This window comes from Pteronotus mesoamericanus, unplaced genomic scaffold (genome assembly GCF_021234165.1).
Source record: "Pteronotus mesoamericanus isolate MK-2021 breed Mesoamerican mustached bat unplaced genomic scaffold, CSHL_Meso_final contig_56, whole genome shotgun sequence".
Classification (NCBI taxonomy): domain Eukaryota; kingdom Metazoa; phylum Chordata; class Mammalia; order Chiroptera; family Mormoopidae; genus Pteronotus; species Pteronotus mesoamericanus.
The window spans coordinates 7,229,639-7,244,928 of NW_026555201.1; the positions used below are offsets into that span (position 1 = coordinate 7,229,639).

At 37.1% G+C, this 15,290-nt stretch overlaps 1 protein-coding gene across 2 annotated transcripts in view; it reads left to right on the forward strand.

Moving 5' to 3' along the window:
- Nucleotides 1–15,290, forward strand: part of MSRB3 (methionine sulfoxide reductase B3) — a 166,546-nt gene that overhangs the window by 22,393 nt on the left and 128,863 nt on the right. The window contains exon 2 of one of the 2 annotated variants that reach the window (XM_054580054.1): nt 10,868–10,992. The exons of the other annotated variant lie outside the window; for it this stretch is intronic. Within the exon in view, the coding sequence (XP_054436029.1) occupies nt 10,917–10,992 (76 nt within the window). The 5' untranslated portion in view covers nt 10,868–10,916. The remainder of the gene's footprint in view (nt 1–10,867; nt 10,993–15,290) is intronic. 2 annotated transcript variants of the gene reach the window in all.

A 15,290-nucleotide genomic window follows, 5' to 3' on the forward strand; every position in this document is an offset into this window, starting at 1 on the left:
TGTGATTACAATGTGAATATTATCACAATGTATATGAAAGTCCCTTGTAAGTTAGAACATAGTGTGCAAATGCAAGTTATTATTATCCAATGGATATTAGAAGATACAGGATTAGAGTTTGGTTCAGTGTTAGAGCTAGATATTTATAGTTATATATCAATAAATGATAGTTGAAGCTATAAGAATAGGTGAAATCTGCAAGAAAGTGGTTAAATAGAAATATGGAGGATACTGGAGGGGTAGCTCTGGAGCATAATCACAGTTTGGAAATCAGAAGGAAGTGTCACAAGAGCCAGAGAAGCAATTTCTGCAAAGGGAAAAAGAAAATGATACTTTGTAGCATCATAGAAAAGTCAAGTGAAGAGTGTTTTTAATAACAAAAAATCAACCATAAAAAATGTCTTTAAGGTACTGAGTTTTGGTTCTGAGTTCTGTGGGGAGTATTAACAAATAATCAATAGGGAATGTTGCTTTAGGGAGAAATAGCAGTATTATTTCAGAGGGGTCTGTGTGCCAGGTGCTCCTCTTGTAGCATTCTAATGAGGAAGCTATTTATTATAAACTCTGCATTTATAGATGAGACTGTCAAAGCTCATAGTAAAAAGTGGCAAGTGAAGGCGAAGTGACTAATCAGTGAGAAAGTTTCAGTTTGAAGTCAAGTCCAAGAAAAGCAAAACCAACTGTACTATGTAAATAAAATAAAATGAAAAAGAAAAAAACCCCCTGAAAAGTTATGAAGGAATTTTTTATAGTAATCAGAAATGATTTGTTTATGTGGGTTTTGCTTTCTTATTGGCACTTTTTAAATATTAAGAAAATGAAACACAATGTAGAAGCTATGGACTGTGAAATCAATGTACATGTTAGAAGAAAAAGATATGTTTTATAATGGTGATAGAAGTTTTAAAATATTAATACAAGAGTGAATAAATCCCTGTGTTTGACTAGATGCTTTATGAAATAGGAATCCTGAAAAACAGCATTTAGCGGAGTTAGGACTTGAGGTGGGAGCGTGGGCTCTAATCCCGCAGAGCCCATCCTGGGGTTGTCACAGATGGGGGGAAACAAAACGAATCGTCCCTGAAAAACTTCTGTCTGTTTGCCAGAAGAGGGGTATAGGGCTTTTCCCTCTAGTGGAGAAGGCAGCCCAAGCCCCTTTTTCCAAAGGCTTTCATTGAAAAAGTTATCAATGGAGCTAGGTAATAGGAATGTACAGGTGAACTCATTACATCATTATGTTAATGTTCACAGAGAATAGATGATGTTGAGGAAAACAAATGGCAGGAACACACCAATTTACATGGGTCCATTTACATGGGTCTGAGACGGGATGAGTAAACATGAGGGTGTAAACATAAGGGCGCCAAAGGGTTTAGGGTTAGGGTCTGTGAATACGTATATTTCTTTCCCAGCGTGAGCTGGTTATTATAACTTTTGAGGGAAAAACAAAGCATGCATTAAAGAATTTACTTCTAGGCCTGATTTCCCCTGGAAACCGCCAGTTACAGTTTAAGGCTGTCTCCAATACTGTTTCAAGGCTGAGCCAGGCAGGGCGAAGGGCAAGGCAACCAGGAAATAAGGAGATTTCTTTCAGGTAGAGTGAGGACCCCGGCCATATCAAAGCCAAGGGGTGAGGGTCTTTTTGCCCTTTCTCCGTGTCCCCCAAGTTTTTCCCTGATGCCCACACGGCTGTGCCTGTCTTAGGTTGCCCCTTCCATTGAGGGTTCTTACCCGTCATTGACTAACCAGCCATCCAATGTGGCCAAGCAGGGTGATGTGAGGGAGGCAGGAGTGCAGCCGCGACAGGTTTTGTCTCCTCAGTGGCCTGTTTTCCCAAGGCCTCTTTGATTAGCTCCAGCCTTGGGTCCCTCTCGCCTGTCGGCGGGGCTATAGTTCCTGAAACCAGGCAGGGCGTTTCCCAACAATTAATAGCATTAAAAGATGGACTTTTTTTCATAATTCTATTTTAATTATATAGGTGTACCTCCTGCATGGATACAGTTTAAATCTCGCATTGTTAACATTAGGTACAATTCTTTTTGCCCCTTTCTTACTTTTTATGTGAACCGAATCATAAAGAAAATGTAGGTGCTGTAACACATAGACGAGGGGTTTTAGCCTAATATTTTATCCAAATGGCTGACTGACCTTCGTGTAGGCTTGTTATCTCTGTTTTGTTTACAAAACAAGAGGTTTTTATTCATTACCTTATTCGTTCAGTTGTTTCTCTCACTGAGATACACAAGATGGATGACATTTCATGAGCAACACTTCCACAGTCATACATAGATCATGATTGTAGACTGAGGAACAGATGGTCTGAGCTGCATATTCCTGGTGCTAGTTCTAACGTCACTCTTTTCTCTCCCACTCCAGAAAACATGTCAGAAAACAAGTACATGAAGGTGACATTGTTAAAGAAATAATTTAAAATATATCTTTGTTGTTTTCTTAAAAAAATCTTACTCTCAAACTTTGGCATCTAAAGACAATTTTTTTTAAAAGCAAACCCAGCCTTGGCTGGTGTGGCTCAGTTGGTTAGAGCTTCCTCCCGTAACCATTCCTGGGCAGGGCACATACCTAGGTTGTAGGTTCGGTTCCCAGTCTAGGCACGTATAATCCCTGGGCATATATGGAAGGCAACCAGTCTAGGCTTCTCTCACAACAATGTGTTTCTCTCTCCCTTCCTCTTGCCCTTCCTCTCTCTCTAAAAGGTAATGAAAAAATGTCCTCAGGTGAGAATAAAAAAAATTTCAAGCAAACCCAGATTAATAGTGCTGTGTTAGCACCAATAAAATAGAGTAACTGAAATGATCAATAACTGTTAGAATAGTATAGTCTTTTTACACTGAAGAATACCAAAAACATGGTTTGTCACAATGCTCTCCATTTCCAAATCCTACAAAGCATGTATTTCATATGTTAGGATTTGATATAATCCTAATTATTTTAATACCTTAACCCTAATTATAGTGAAAAGCTGCTATTTCTGCAAATACAGGTAAAATGACATTACTTACGCACTATTCTAAAAATATGTAGCTATTATCTCTAAGTGGTTTGGAAGATTGAATGAGGATTCTGAATAGCCAGGGTTCTGTATTTTCTTAAAACAAATACAAAAAAAAAAAAATCTCTGCTTAACAAAAGGGATGCCCAATTCTTGCTAATAGCCAATTCTAGCTAATGGTCTATTGATTTCAACAAGTAAATGAGAAATTGATCAATTTAGTCAACAAACATTAGTTGAGCATAAACAGTGCCAGGCACTGTGCTGATAAGAACAAAAATATTTTTATGGACTTTGTAGTGCACAATTAGGCTGGTGTTCCCAAATGTTGGCCCATGATAAAGTTTCTTTTTTAATAATGAAATGAGAAAAATATCAACAATGAAAACGTTTCCCATAACAGTAAATATGTTCTATTCAAAAGAATGGTCTTTATCTATCATGGTGAAATTAGGGCTGGGGGGGCTCTTCATTTTTATTTTGTTAACTCTCTTTTGACCCCTGTAATTGTGGGGGGACATTTCAGCAGCTTGTGGAAAACCACTGATGTGGGCATTCTTTTGCCATTTATTGGAAAGGTATTTTACCTTCAGGCTTGACCCTTTAAATGTAGTAACACCGTCAGCTTATATATTCTGGAGCTAATTATCAGATTTGTGAGTTCTTTGGATTCCCTGTTTACACCATCTTTCTTTGGCAGTTTATCGTTCAATTGCAAGGAAAAAAAGTTAAAGGAAATAAAAATAAACCCAAACCAAAAACTAACTTTAGTTAAATTTTTGGATGTAAGAGTTCTGGAAGGGAAAAAATGATGGAGAAGACATAATAAATTTTGACCAAAATTGGACATTTAAATTATCTTTGGATCTCACGTCAGATTGTATTTTCAACCTCCCACCTTCACAGGAACTACTAATTCCTATGAAGGAACCAACTGATTTTAATTCAAATAATTACCTTTCAGCACCATTGACAGTTCAGATAGTAGAGAGAACAGGGTGGGAAATGATGATCCTGAGAAATCAGTTCCATAGACTAAGTCATTTACATAGTCATTTTTTTTTCACTCAATGCCAGGTACTAGGATACAAAGATGAAAAGAGGTTGTCTCTGAACTTACATCATTTATAATTTAGAAGAAGAAGAGAGAGGTATAAGCAAATATCATCTAGAAGATGGAGACAGAGATATAAGCAAATATAAATGCTCTGCAAGTTGTTATAGGGGATATAATAGCATGCTTGGCACCTCAGTGAGGACCGTATTGCAGAGGCTAAGAGTAGTGGGAGGTAGGAGTGGTGACAAAGAGAGTAAGAATGTGGGAAAAAGAAAGACATGGAAGTCGAAGTAGGAAACACAGGACCTATTTGGGAGGAGTTACGAGTACGTTGGTATGGCAGGAGGGTGGTCGGGGGAAGGATGCAGTGATGGCAAGAGAAGGGCTAAAGAGAAAGGCAGCAGCAAGATTGAGAATTTTAAATACTTTGTTTAGGAATTTGGACATTATACAAAGGATTTACTAGAATGTGTTCTGTGGAATGGCGATAAGAAAGAAAGGGGCTTTTAAAAAATATATATATTTTATTGATTATGCTATTACAGTTGTCCCAATTTTTCCCCTTTTGCCGCCCTCCACCCAGCACCCCCTATTCCCTCCAGCAGTCCTCCCCTTAGTTCATGGCCATGGGTCATGCATATAAGTTCTTTGGATTTTCCATTTCCTATACTATCCTTAACATCCCCTTGTCTATTTTCTACCTATTAATTATGTTTCTTAATCCATGCACCTTCTTCCCCATTCTCCTCCTTCCCTCTCCCCACTGATAACCCTCCAAATGATCTCTATATTTATGATTTTGTTCCTGTTCTGGTGGTTTGCTTAGTTTGTTTTTGTTAGATTCAGTTAATTGATAGTTGTGAATTTGTTGCCATTTTAATGTTCATATTTTTGATCTTCTTTTACTTAAGTAAGTCCCTTTAACATTTCATGTAATGGCTTGGTGACGATGACCTCCTTTAGCTTTACCTGGTCTGGGAAACACTTTATCTGCCCTTCCATTCTAAATGATAGCTTTGCTGGATAGAGTAATCTAGGATAGAGTAATCTTGCTTTTTGTCATTTTGAATACTTCTGGCCTGCAAAGTTTCTTTTGAGAAATCAGCTGACAGTCTTATGGAAACTCCTTTGCAGGTAACTCTCTGCTTTTCTCTTGTTACTTTTAGGATGGCCCCCTCTCTCTGGCTTTGTAAGTCCTCAGGCTCAAAACAAGCCCTGTGGGAGATATCCTTCCTGCCCCAAATTCCTGCTCCAGATGCTGCTGATTCAAGCTGTGGCCTCAGTATTTGTGTTGTGCAGTCTGTCTGATGCCAGGCCTGCCTCCAAGTCAGACTGATTCTCTCTTTATCTTTAACCTTTGGCATTTTAACTATGATGTGTCTTGCTGTAATCCTTTTTGGGTCCAATTTGTTGGGGATTCTCTGTGCTTCCTGGACTTGTATATCTATTTCCTTAGCCAAATTAGGTAAGTTTTCTTTCATATTTTTTTTCAAATAAGTTTTCAATTTCTTGCTTTCCCTCTTCTCCTTCTGGCATCCCCATGATTCGGATGTTGGTACATTTGGAGATGTTCCAGAGGCTCCTCATACTATCCTCATTTTTTTAAAAATTCTTTTTTGTTCTTGCTGTTTTGGTTGAATGCTTATTTCTTCCTTATGTTCCAAATTGTAGATTTGATTCTCAACTTCATCCATACCACTGTTGGTTTCCCCCTAGATTTTTCTTTATTTTACTTAGTGTAAACTTCATTTCTTCCTGGGTCTTTTTTTATGTTGTCGCCATACTCAATGAGTTCTTTGAGCATCCTGATCACCAGTGTTTTGAATTCTGCATCTGATAGGTTGGTTATCTCCTTGTTGTTTAGCTCCTTTTCTGGGGTTTTGTTCTGTTCTTTCATTTGGGCCATATTTTTTTGTCTCCTCAATATGGCTTCCTCCCTGTGTTTGTTTCTGTGTATTAGGTAGAAGTGCTCTGACTCTGTGTCTTAGGAGCATGGCCTATTGTCAAAAAGGCACCAGTAAGCTATGTGGGGTGGGCCTTAGGAAATCGCCAGGGCAGGGCAACCCACTTCCCTGCTTTGTGGCTGTGTAGGGGGAGGGCTTGAAGAGGAGCCAATGCTGCAGCCAGCCTTCTGAAGGTTTGCCTGGCATTCACCCTGTTTCTAATCACTTCACTTACAGAAGCAACGGGTGCCCTTCCAGCTGTTGCCCTGGTGCTGAATCCTAGAGGAGATGGGTCTGCATATGTTCTAAGTCTGTGAGGGCCCTTTTAAGCAGGATCTTCTGAAAACCTGGCAGTGTCTTCTGCTGTCCCAACCCCCACTGGTTTTTATAGCCAGAAGTTAGGGGGATTTATCTTCTTGGCACTGGAACCCTGGGCCATGCAGTCTGGCCTGGGGCTGGGATCACTGGATCCTAAAATATCCCTCCTGATTTTTATCCACCATACGTGGATGTGCGATCGCTTTGCCACCGCTGCCTTTCGACACCACACCACATTTCCGTGCCTCTCCGTTTGTCTCCCCAGCTCTACTCCTCCTACATCTGGGTGAATGTGGCTTCTTTAAATCCTTGGTTGTTGGACTTCTCTACAGCTCAATTTTCCTACAGTTCTGGGTGTTATTTGTTTTGAGGTAATTTTTTCTGTGGGTGCGCAAGGAGGCGAAGTGTATTTACCGACATCTTGATCTTGACTGGAAGTGGAAAGAAAGGGGCTCTGTATGGTCAAAACTATTTGAGAGGCACCAACTGAGACAAAGTGTATTTACTGCAAAGCCTCTCAAACCCTTAATATTGGGTAGCATTTCCATGATTATTTGAAAATAAGCTTGCTTAAAAGGGCATTTCCTGTTTCTCAGATTATGGTTTGGGAAACCCTGCAATATGCAATGGGGAATCATTAAAAACTTTTAAGCAAAGAATTTTCTCATGTAATCTAATTCTGTTCTCAACACATAGTGTGATAATGCTCATTAGGATTGTTCAACCAGTACTTTCCAACAGCAGATATTTTCAAAATGATGTGCTAGATATTCTGGGACATTAGAAAGATGCCTAAGTCATGTGTCTGACAAAAAAAAAATTGTTGATTATCTCTACACAGGTGAGGAAGTTGAGGATAAACTTGGAGAATTAGAGATGTTCTGGGTGGCCCTTGCTTACTGCTGATTTCTGTAGGGTTTTTAATGCTATTTTTTTCACAAAATATTGTAATCACTCAGAAGCATGAGCTTCTTTGGCCTTTTCTTGGGCTGAGATTGTTTCTGGCTCGGTCCTCACCCAGGCAGCTCAGGGAGTGCAGTGGGATGAAAGCTAACAAATTGAAATTTGAATTTTTGTGGGGGAGGGGAGAACTGTCAGTTTGGCCCTCAAAAGTGCCATATTATCAACATATTAAAGCTTTGGTAGATTTAAGTGGGGTCTTTAGGATATATCATAAAGGTGTATCCAAGGAGTTTGGAGAAAAATTTTGAGGGTGAAAGAGAAAGGGAAGTTGCATCGGTAGAAACAAAAAGTTCAAATCTAGAAATCTAAGTATGTGTCAAACTTTTTACTCAACTCCTTACTTTTTTTACTCAGTGCCAAGGGAGAGAATCTTCAAATAATCTTCTTGAATTAATTGAAACCTTACTAAGTGTTTATTATCAGCCACATTATATAGTAGGTAAATGGAATCAGGTTATCTAGAGTGGGTTGTTACAACTTCAGGCTTTCAATCAGCAATTGTGTGGTGGTCAGGAGCACTGGCCCTAGAGCTAGATGGTATGGGTTCAAATCTATTAAAGCATTCAGTCCAATTATTTAAGGGACTTCCTCCTTACTAGCTGCAAGATTTTAGGCAATTTACTTAACCTTCCTGTATCTCTCTCTTCATCTAAAACTGGGAAAATGATACTATGTATCTTATAAGGCCAAGAGGGTTAAAATAGCTAATAAATGTGAAGGGCTTGGAATAGTGCCTGCCACATGCCAAGGTTTCATCAACTGTTATTTTTGGGATATATCTATCCTGCTGTTTTTATTAGGATAATTCACTGTGGAAATCTGTCAAAGAGTAGCTTTCTGGCCTAAGTAGGATTCTGTCTTTGGAGAATGGCCTCCTTAATTCTAAGTAGGATTGGGTACAAATGGATTGTTAGAAAATTTTAATCCTTTAATTAAAAAATATAGCCAGTATTTGTACACTTATAGTAATATTAGCTAACAGTTGCTGAGCTTATACTATGCACCAAGAATTGTTCCAAGTCCTTTTTACCAATTAACTTATTTTAGAGTTGAGGAAACTGAGTCATTGAGAGGGTAAGTGACCCACCCAAGGTAATACACCCAGTTAGGGTCAGGCCAAGATTCAAACCCAGGCCTTCTGACCCCTTAGCTCACACACTTCCATTATGATAACCTGTCCTTTATGCAAATGCATTCTGTATTTTAGATCAGTTTGCCAAAGTGTTTCATTTCATTTACTGAAAACATAAATTAAGTGGAAAACATTAATGAAAAATTAATTTTGTTAAATCATTTGGCATAAAAAGATTTCGTTTTCTGTTCTAGAAATAACTTGTTCTTGATGTCACATGTTGGAGTCATTTTAACTATGATTCTTTTGTTCTTTGGAGGTATAAGATTATGAGTTTGATTTTACCAGGGCACCCAGATGCAGTATTCATTCTATCCATTCTTTCCATCTCAGCTACATATTTTTAGAATAGTGTGTAAGTAATGTCCTTGCATGCATTTTGTAGAACTAGCTGCTTTTTCACTATAATCAGGGTGAAAGCATTAAAATAGTTTGGGTTATATCAAATCCTAGCTTATAAAATGCATGCTTTGTAAGATTTGAAAATGGAGAACATTGTGACAAATCAAGCTTTTTGTATTCTTCAGTGTAAAAAGACTATGCTGTTCTAAAAGTTAATGATCATTTCGTTGCTCTACTTCATTGGTGCTAATGCAGCACTATCTGGGTTTGCTTTTAAAGAAAACTGGGCAAAACTAACTTGCCACTAGATGGAGTCCTGGCTATTTGGGTAAAAATAAATGCAACAGAGTTCGAACATTAAATCATGCAGTCATATCATGCTGGAGGGCCCCCGGTGGTATTTGAGGCCCTCAGCTTTTAATTGTAGAATGAATCTTTGTTCTTTGCCTGACCTGCAGAGTGACATCACTCCCTCTCTTCCTGTGTGCTGGCTTTGACACAAGCCAGATGGCTGCAGCCATCGGTAGGCGTGCAGGCTGCCTGGTACAGCAGTTGATGGAACAGAATAGGAAGACGTTTTATGATCAGCTGCAGGAGCACAATGAGGCTGTGGCTTTGCTAAGTAATTATGTTTACCGCGCACACTTTATTCCTTGCAAAGAAGGTCTCAAGGAAAAAATACATTTTTATTTATAGTGTTGTGAGGTATAGACCTTTGATCTTTTATTAGTCAGTAGTCTGCTCCAAAGGAATGCTCTCTTTTCCCTGCTCTGCAATCACTCGTGAAAATGGCATGTTTATTTACATTTAATGGTTCTTTCAGGCTGTGCATTGTAATACTTACCTTCCCTCTTCTTCCCTTTTGTCTCCAGTTAGTCACACAGAAATGTTTTAGTTTTCTAGTGAGTTTAGTTTGGAGAAGTCAGAGTTCAGGCATGTTAATACAAGCAGATTTCTGTCAGATATACTCCAGAGTGATTTGGTAAAATATATTACTGTTTATTATGTGTTTGTTCTTCAAGGAGGTCAGAAGAGACCAGGAACAGACTTTTATTTTGGGGGGATGAGGGTCAGGAAATGAACTAGACATTAATTTTATATCCATTTTTAAAATTTAGTGGTTAAGGTCACTTGCAATGCCAATTTTAAATAAAATATTAGAAGTTAATATTAATCTATTATTTTCCATCTTAATTTGAAGTTAATCTTTACCAACTGAAAGATTGTACAAAACTTTAAAGAAAACACTAACTGCAATTTTCTCTAAAGTTTATCACTCACACAGTTTTGAGATTCTTCCACATGACTCAATTCTAAAAACTTTAAATAATATTTTCATCACTTTTAAGACTAAGTTGTGAATCTCATTCACAGAATTGACCTAGAAATTATAAACTATAAAGTCAAATGAAAAATTCATATTCAGTATGCTTTGTTCAAAAGTAACACTGTTTCTAAAGTGAAGTCTTCTAGTTGTCCCTAGGTTATTTGGCTCTCTATTAACAAAAAATGGAGCTCTAATAAAAGAAATCTCTTAATCTTACAATATTTTACAGTCTTCTCCGGGGAGGGTGATTTGCAGAAATTGCTGGAAGAAAGCAGTGTGGTGTAAGGAAAGAACATGGCTTTGCAGTAGATATAACAGGGTTTTCTAATCCTTTTTCATTGGTTATTTGCTTTGTGCCCTTGGACCTTTGAGCCTCGGTTTCCTCACATATTTATTGGGGGATAAAACCTACCTCCTAGGTTTATTGCGAGAAAGAAATGATACAATGTGTTTATTAGGCCCCAGACAGTTCCTGTCACATGGTACGAACTTAGTAAATGCTAATTCCTTTCAACTGTTTTAAAGTCGATCTCTTTTCTGAACCGCATGCAAAATGCGTTCACAGATTACACTATTATAGTGTGTCTATTTTATTCATAAGATATAAATAATCCCGGGTTGAAAGTAAGCTCACCATCTGAAAAATAGGCATTTGAAATTTATTAGCACTGTGTATGTGTGTTCAGTTCCAGATAAAACCGTAACCATCAATTGTGCAATGAATGTGTTTAACATTTGTGATGTGTTAACTTTTTTCTTTTTTTCTCCTACTCAGCTCTTGTCCCTGTTCTTTGCCTCTCGTTTTGTTGGGGAAGATATCAGTGATGTCTGCATTCAACCTGCTGCATTTGGTGACAAAGAGCCAGCCAGTGGCCCTGCGAGCCTGTGGGCTTCCCTCAGGTTGCTGCTTCTTGTACTGTACCTAGTGAGGGCACTGGTCCGAGTGGGTGTTTCTGCTGCAGGAAATGATACACCATAATGCTTTGCTAAATTTCGTTTTCTTTTACTTGGGCCCTAATTTGAAGACGGAAATTGGTTATAAATCACCACTCTACTTTGAATAACATTCATTTCCACAATCCTTACAACCCTTGGAAACATTGTGCAGTTTCCTAGCACAGGATATAATTGTCACTAATATTTCATGATATCTTCTTGTTCTTTAATGCACACTACACATCTGAAAATCATAATGTTCATAAGAGGCTGGCAGTCTTGATAAGAAACTACTCCAAATCACACAAAATAAGACATTCATCTTGTTAAAGGATAATGAAATGCTTTTTATTTCACATGTGGCCATTCGTTTAGGGAAAGGAAAAATTAAAAAGAACAATGTTAATATAATAAAGTTAGTTGTTATAGTTACAAAGAAAAAAATGTTCTACTTAACAATGACCAAGTCAACAGAACTAATATAGTACATGTCAACTGGTTCTTAAATTAGAACCACCACACTTTTAAAATATGTGATTTTATGCATGAAAGTCCAACATTTCATTATGTGCCTGCATAAATTTAATACTTTAATTTATTATGAAAATCACAATGGTCAGATATTTTCTGTGAACATTATTGTCAATATTATTTATGTTTGCTGTTAATGTACATATCTCTATTACTATTTTATGTAGAGAATTTAATTCTAACTCATTAAACATTCATCGAATATTAACTGTGAGTGCCAGGCATTGCGTGAAGCGGTGAGGATACAGTGATAAACAAGACCAAGCTGATTGCTTTAGCTAGTACAAGATGGAAATGGAGCATGTGAGGACCATTGAACCACATGGTGCTAAGACTAGACCAAAAATATTTATATCTGAGATGTTAGGGAAATCTAGATGAGGATGGTCCTAGCCCTTTGCTTAGGGGAAGAAATTTTGGAAGGGAGGGAATGTCTCTGATATTTAAGGAGGGCCTCATGGAAGATATAATGTTTGAGCTGAACTCAATCTGTGAGCAGCAGCCAGCCAAGTGTCCAAAGAGGGGGAAGGGCATTTCTAATATATGGAATAGAATGGGCAAAACATCAAGGCCTGAAAAAAGCAAGGTATGTTCAGAGAAATCAGGCTATTTAATATGGCTTGCCTGGGTGGGTGAGGCCAGTGGTAGAGGGGAGGAAGAAAGGTAGCCAAATGAGGATGAATCTTACCTGATGTTTTAAGGAATTTAAATCTTGGGGAAGGGGTAAAGGGGGAATGACATGACTTCATTTGCATTTTATGATTACTGTTTTAGTATGGTGGAAGGTCAGTGCTGGTTCCAGATGTTTCTGTAGGAAGGCTGGGATGGCAACTTGATTAGAAGGGTGGATAGGGCATTTGTCTTAAAGCTGTGTTTGAATAGTAAACATCTGTTTTTTAAAAAAACAGGTTTTAGGTCTATTTCTGGTGACACGAGAGGCTAATGAAGCTTAATGCATGGGGGCCCCAATCACTTTGCCTCCCCCACCAAGCCATGCCTCTGCACTGACTCTCTGGTGTATATTGGAGGAGTGTGAGGCTGCGGGGACTCATGAAGTGCTGAGAGCCTTAACCGTTGGTCATTATCGTAGGTTTGGAAAGAAGGAGGATGGATTAGAGAGTGATTCAGGTTGTATAACTGACAAGGTTTATCTGTTGAATTGTATATGAGTTTGAGGGAGAACATCAACCAATGGGGTCTCTGTCCATGTGGAGTTTTTCATTATGAAATCCTTTAATTCCATGATTGTCCTATGTCGAGGAATACCCCATTCATTAATAAATTATTTCTGTAAATACTTAGCCTCTTCTGTGTATTGCAAACTCACAAGAGCTACGCTAGTGTTCTCACATGTTGGGTTTTCTTTTCAGGAAAATATGGTTACATATAAATGAAAAAAACTTTCATATTCCAATTGTTATGAGTAATATGTTAAAGGATTTCATATAGAAATTCATGAACTGAGATATCAATGTGTTTAAATTTTGATATCAAAATGATTCAAAGGTAAATTAACAAAGCTGATAAGTCTTAAGAAGTAAGCACAATAGTACAGTGCTTAAGCACACGAATTCTGGAGTTCGCCTGGATTTGAAATCTGGCTTTGCCACTTAACTCTCTATGTGCCTTGGCTTCCTTATTTGTATTATCATTTGAGTAATAATAGTACTCACCTGAAAGGGTTGCTACAAGAGAGAAATAGATTACAGTGTGAAAACTGCTTAGAGCAGTGGCTGACATCCAGTGAGCACCACACATAAAAGTTTACTAAATTTACTATACATATCTATATCTATCTTTCTATCTATCTATCTGTAATTTTCTAGTACAATAGACTTTGCAAAACATTTAAGTTTGTCTCATCTTTCACCTTAATATTTTTTAATAGGAAACACAAATGTACTTTATATTTGAGAAATAACCATTTCAGTATGTTGTTTTGGTCTCTTTAGTTCAATTATATATCCTAATGAACCTGAATTCAAATTCTATAAATATACTACACATTTCTTTTAGTCTTACCCAGTACTGATGGAAGCCCAGAGAGAGTCTCTGTCTTTCTGACTTGCAAACCCATTTTAATTTGATAAATGAATTGGCCAGAATAGTATTCCATAATTCCTTAGCCAGTTAAGCGCCACCACTTACTTTTTAAAGTGTTATGAAAATCAGACTCCCAGTATTTACATTATAAGGAATATTAGCAAAATTTTTATCATCTATTTCTCAAACAGGATTTTACATGTAGAAGTATAAAAATGTTGAAAAAATTAAGTTCAACAATAATAAAACAAACTATTTAAATTTTGATAAGAAAAGTGAAATCAAAGTAGGAATTCTACTCTGTATTACTTTGCACTAGTAGGGAGGGAAGAGGTAAAAATTGGAGATATAGGAAATTAAGGTGAAAGTTTGAAGTCTTGCTTTAATTTACTTTTCCTGGTCAGAACCCATTACAACAAAAATCTCTGTAAATCAAAAAGATTTCTGCTCCCGAGCCAGTACTCTACTAATTTCAGGTATTATTCAATACAAAATAATTCCAGAACTAAAAAATAATTGGAACAGTCTCTTAAAGTTGATTATAACCGGATTGACCTGTATGAAGGCCATATCCCAGAAGAGTGATCTATCATTTTTCAGCTTTGACTTCCTTTACTTCTTATTTTTTAATAAAGCATAATTTTAATTTAGAGCTTATTAAGTGCATCTGAGTTATGGTTCACTCATGTTTGTAATTAAAGGTAATTTTTCTCTCTCAGAATTTCTTCTTAATATCCTATAACAATTTCTTTTATGTATTAAAAGGAGCACTGGAATAGGAGTCAGAAAACTCTAATCACAGCTCTGTAATTAACTTCTATGACCTTGAACATACCAGTAAACCTCTCCAGATCTTAGTCTATCTTTAAAATGAGAAATTTGAGTTAGACAATCTATTAAATTCTGAAATTCTGTGATTTTTATTAACTGTCATTTGTTTTTACTTTTGGCTTTAGCTAAAACAAATCTTAAAACTCAGCACTAACCAATGGCTGGAAATTTACAGAAAAGTTGGCTAGGTTGCGGCGGGAGGACAGGAGTATTTTCCATGTTTGAGCATTGGAATTGCTTACCTCTAAATCAAGACTGGAGCACTATTTGAGAAGGGATTCAGAGGCACAGTTTTATACATAGTTTCAGTGCTTGATAAAAATTAAGTCTAATTGTAGCTTAGACGAGTTATCACGGTAGTTTTCAGCCAAGTGAGAGGATTTGTCTAAACAGTACTAATTACAGTGATAAATTGTACCCTTCTCTAACATCATACACATGCATGATGTTCATGTGTATATGTGGCTGTTGCTCTTCCTTGACTTTAGTGGAAGTTTTTTTCTAATGTAGAAATTAGAAGTCTTAGAGATATTTTGCAAATGATGTAAGTCATAGAATATAATCTATATAACTAGAACTCTCTATTAATCAGGGACTTGTGGCTCTAGAGCTTAGTGCAGTGCCTGGCACTTAATAAATATTTGTTAAATGAATGAATAAACATTTAGAGAGATCACATGTAGGTGAAATGATAGCTATAACAGAGATACAAATTATTTAAGACTCTTATATGGGAAGGTTAAAAGTAAAGTTAACAGTTTGGTTGTCTTTTGAGTGAAAAACAAATTTTCTTTTCTCACTTTATGGTATTAATACAATATAGTGGACATCTTAGGTTTGAATCACACTGTAGCTAC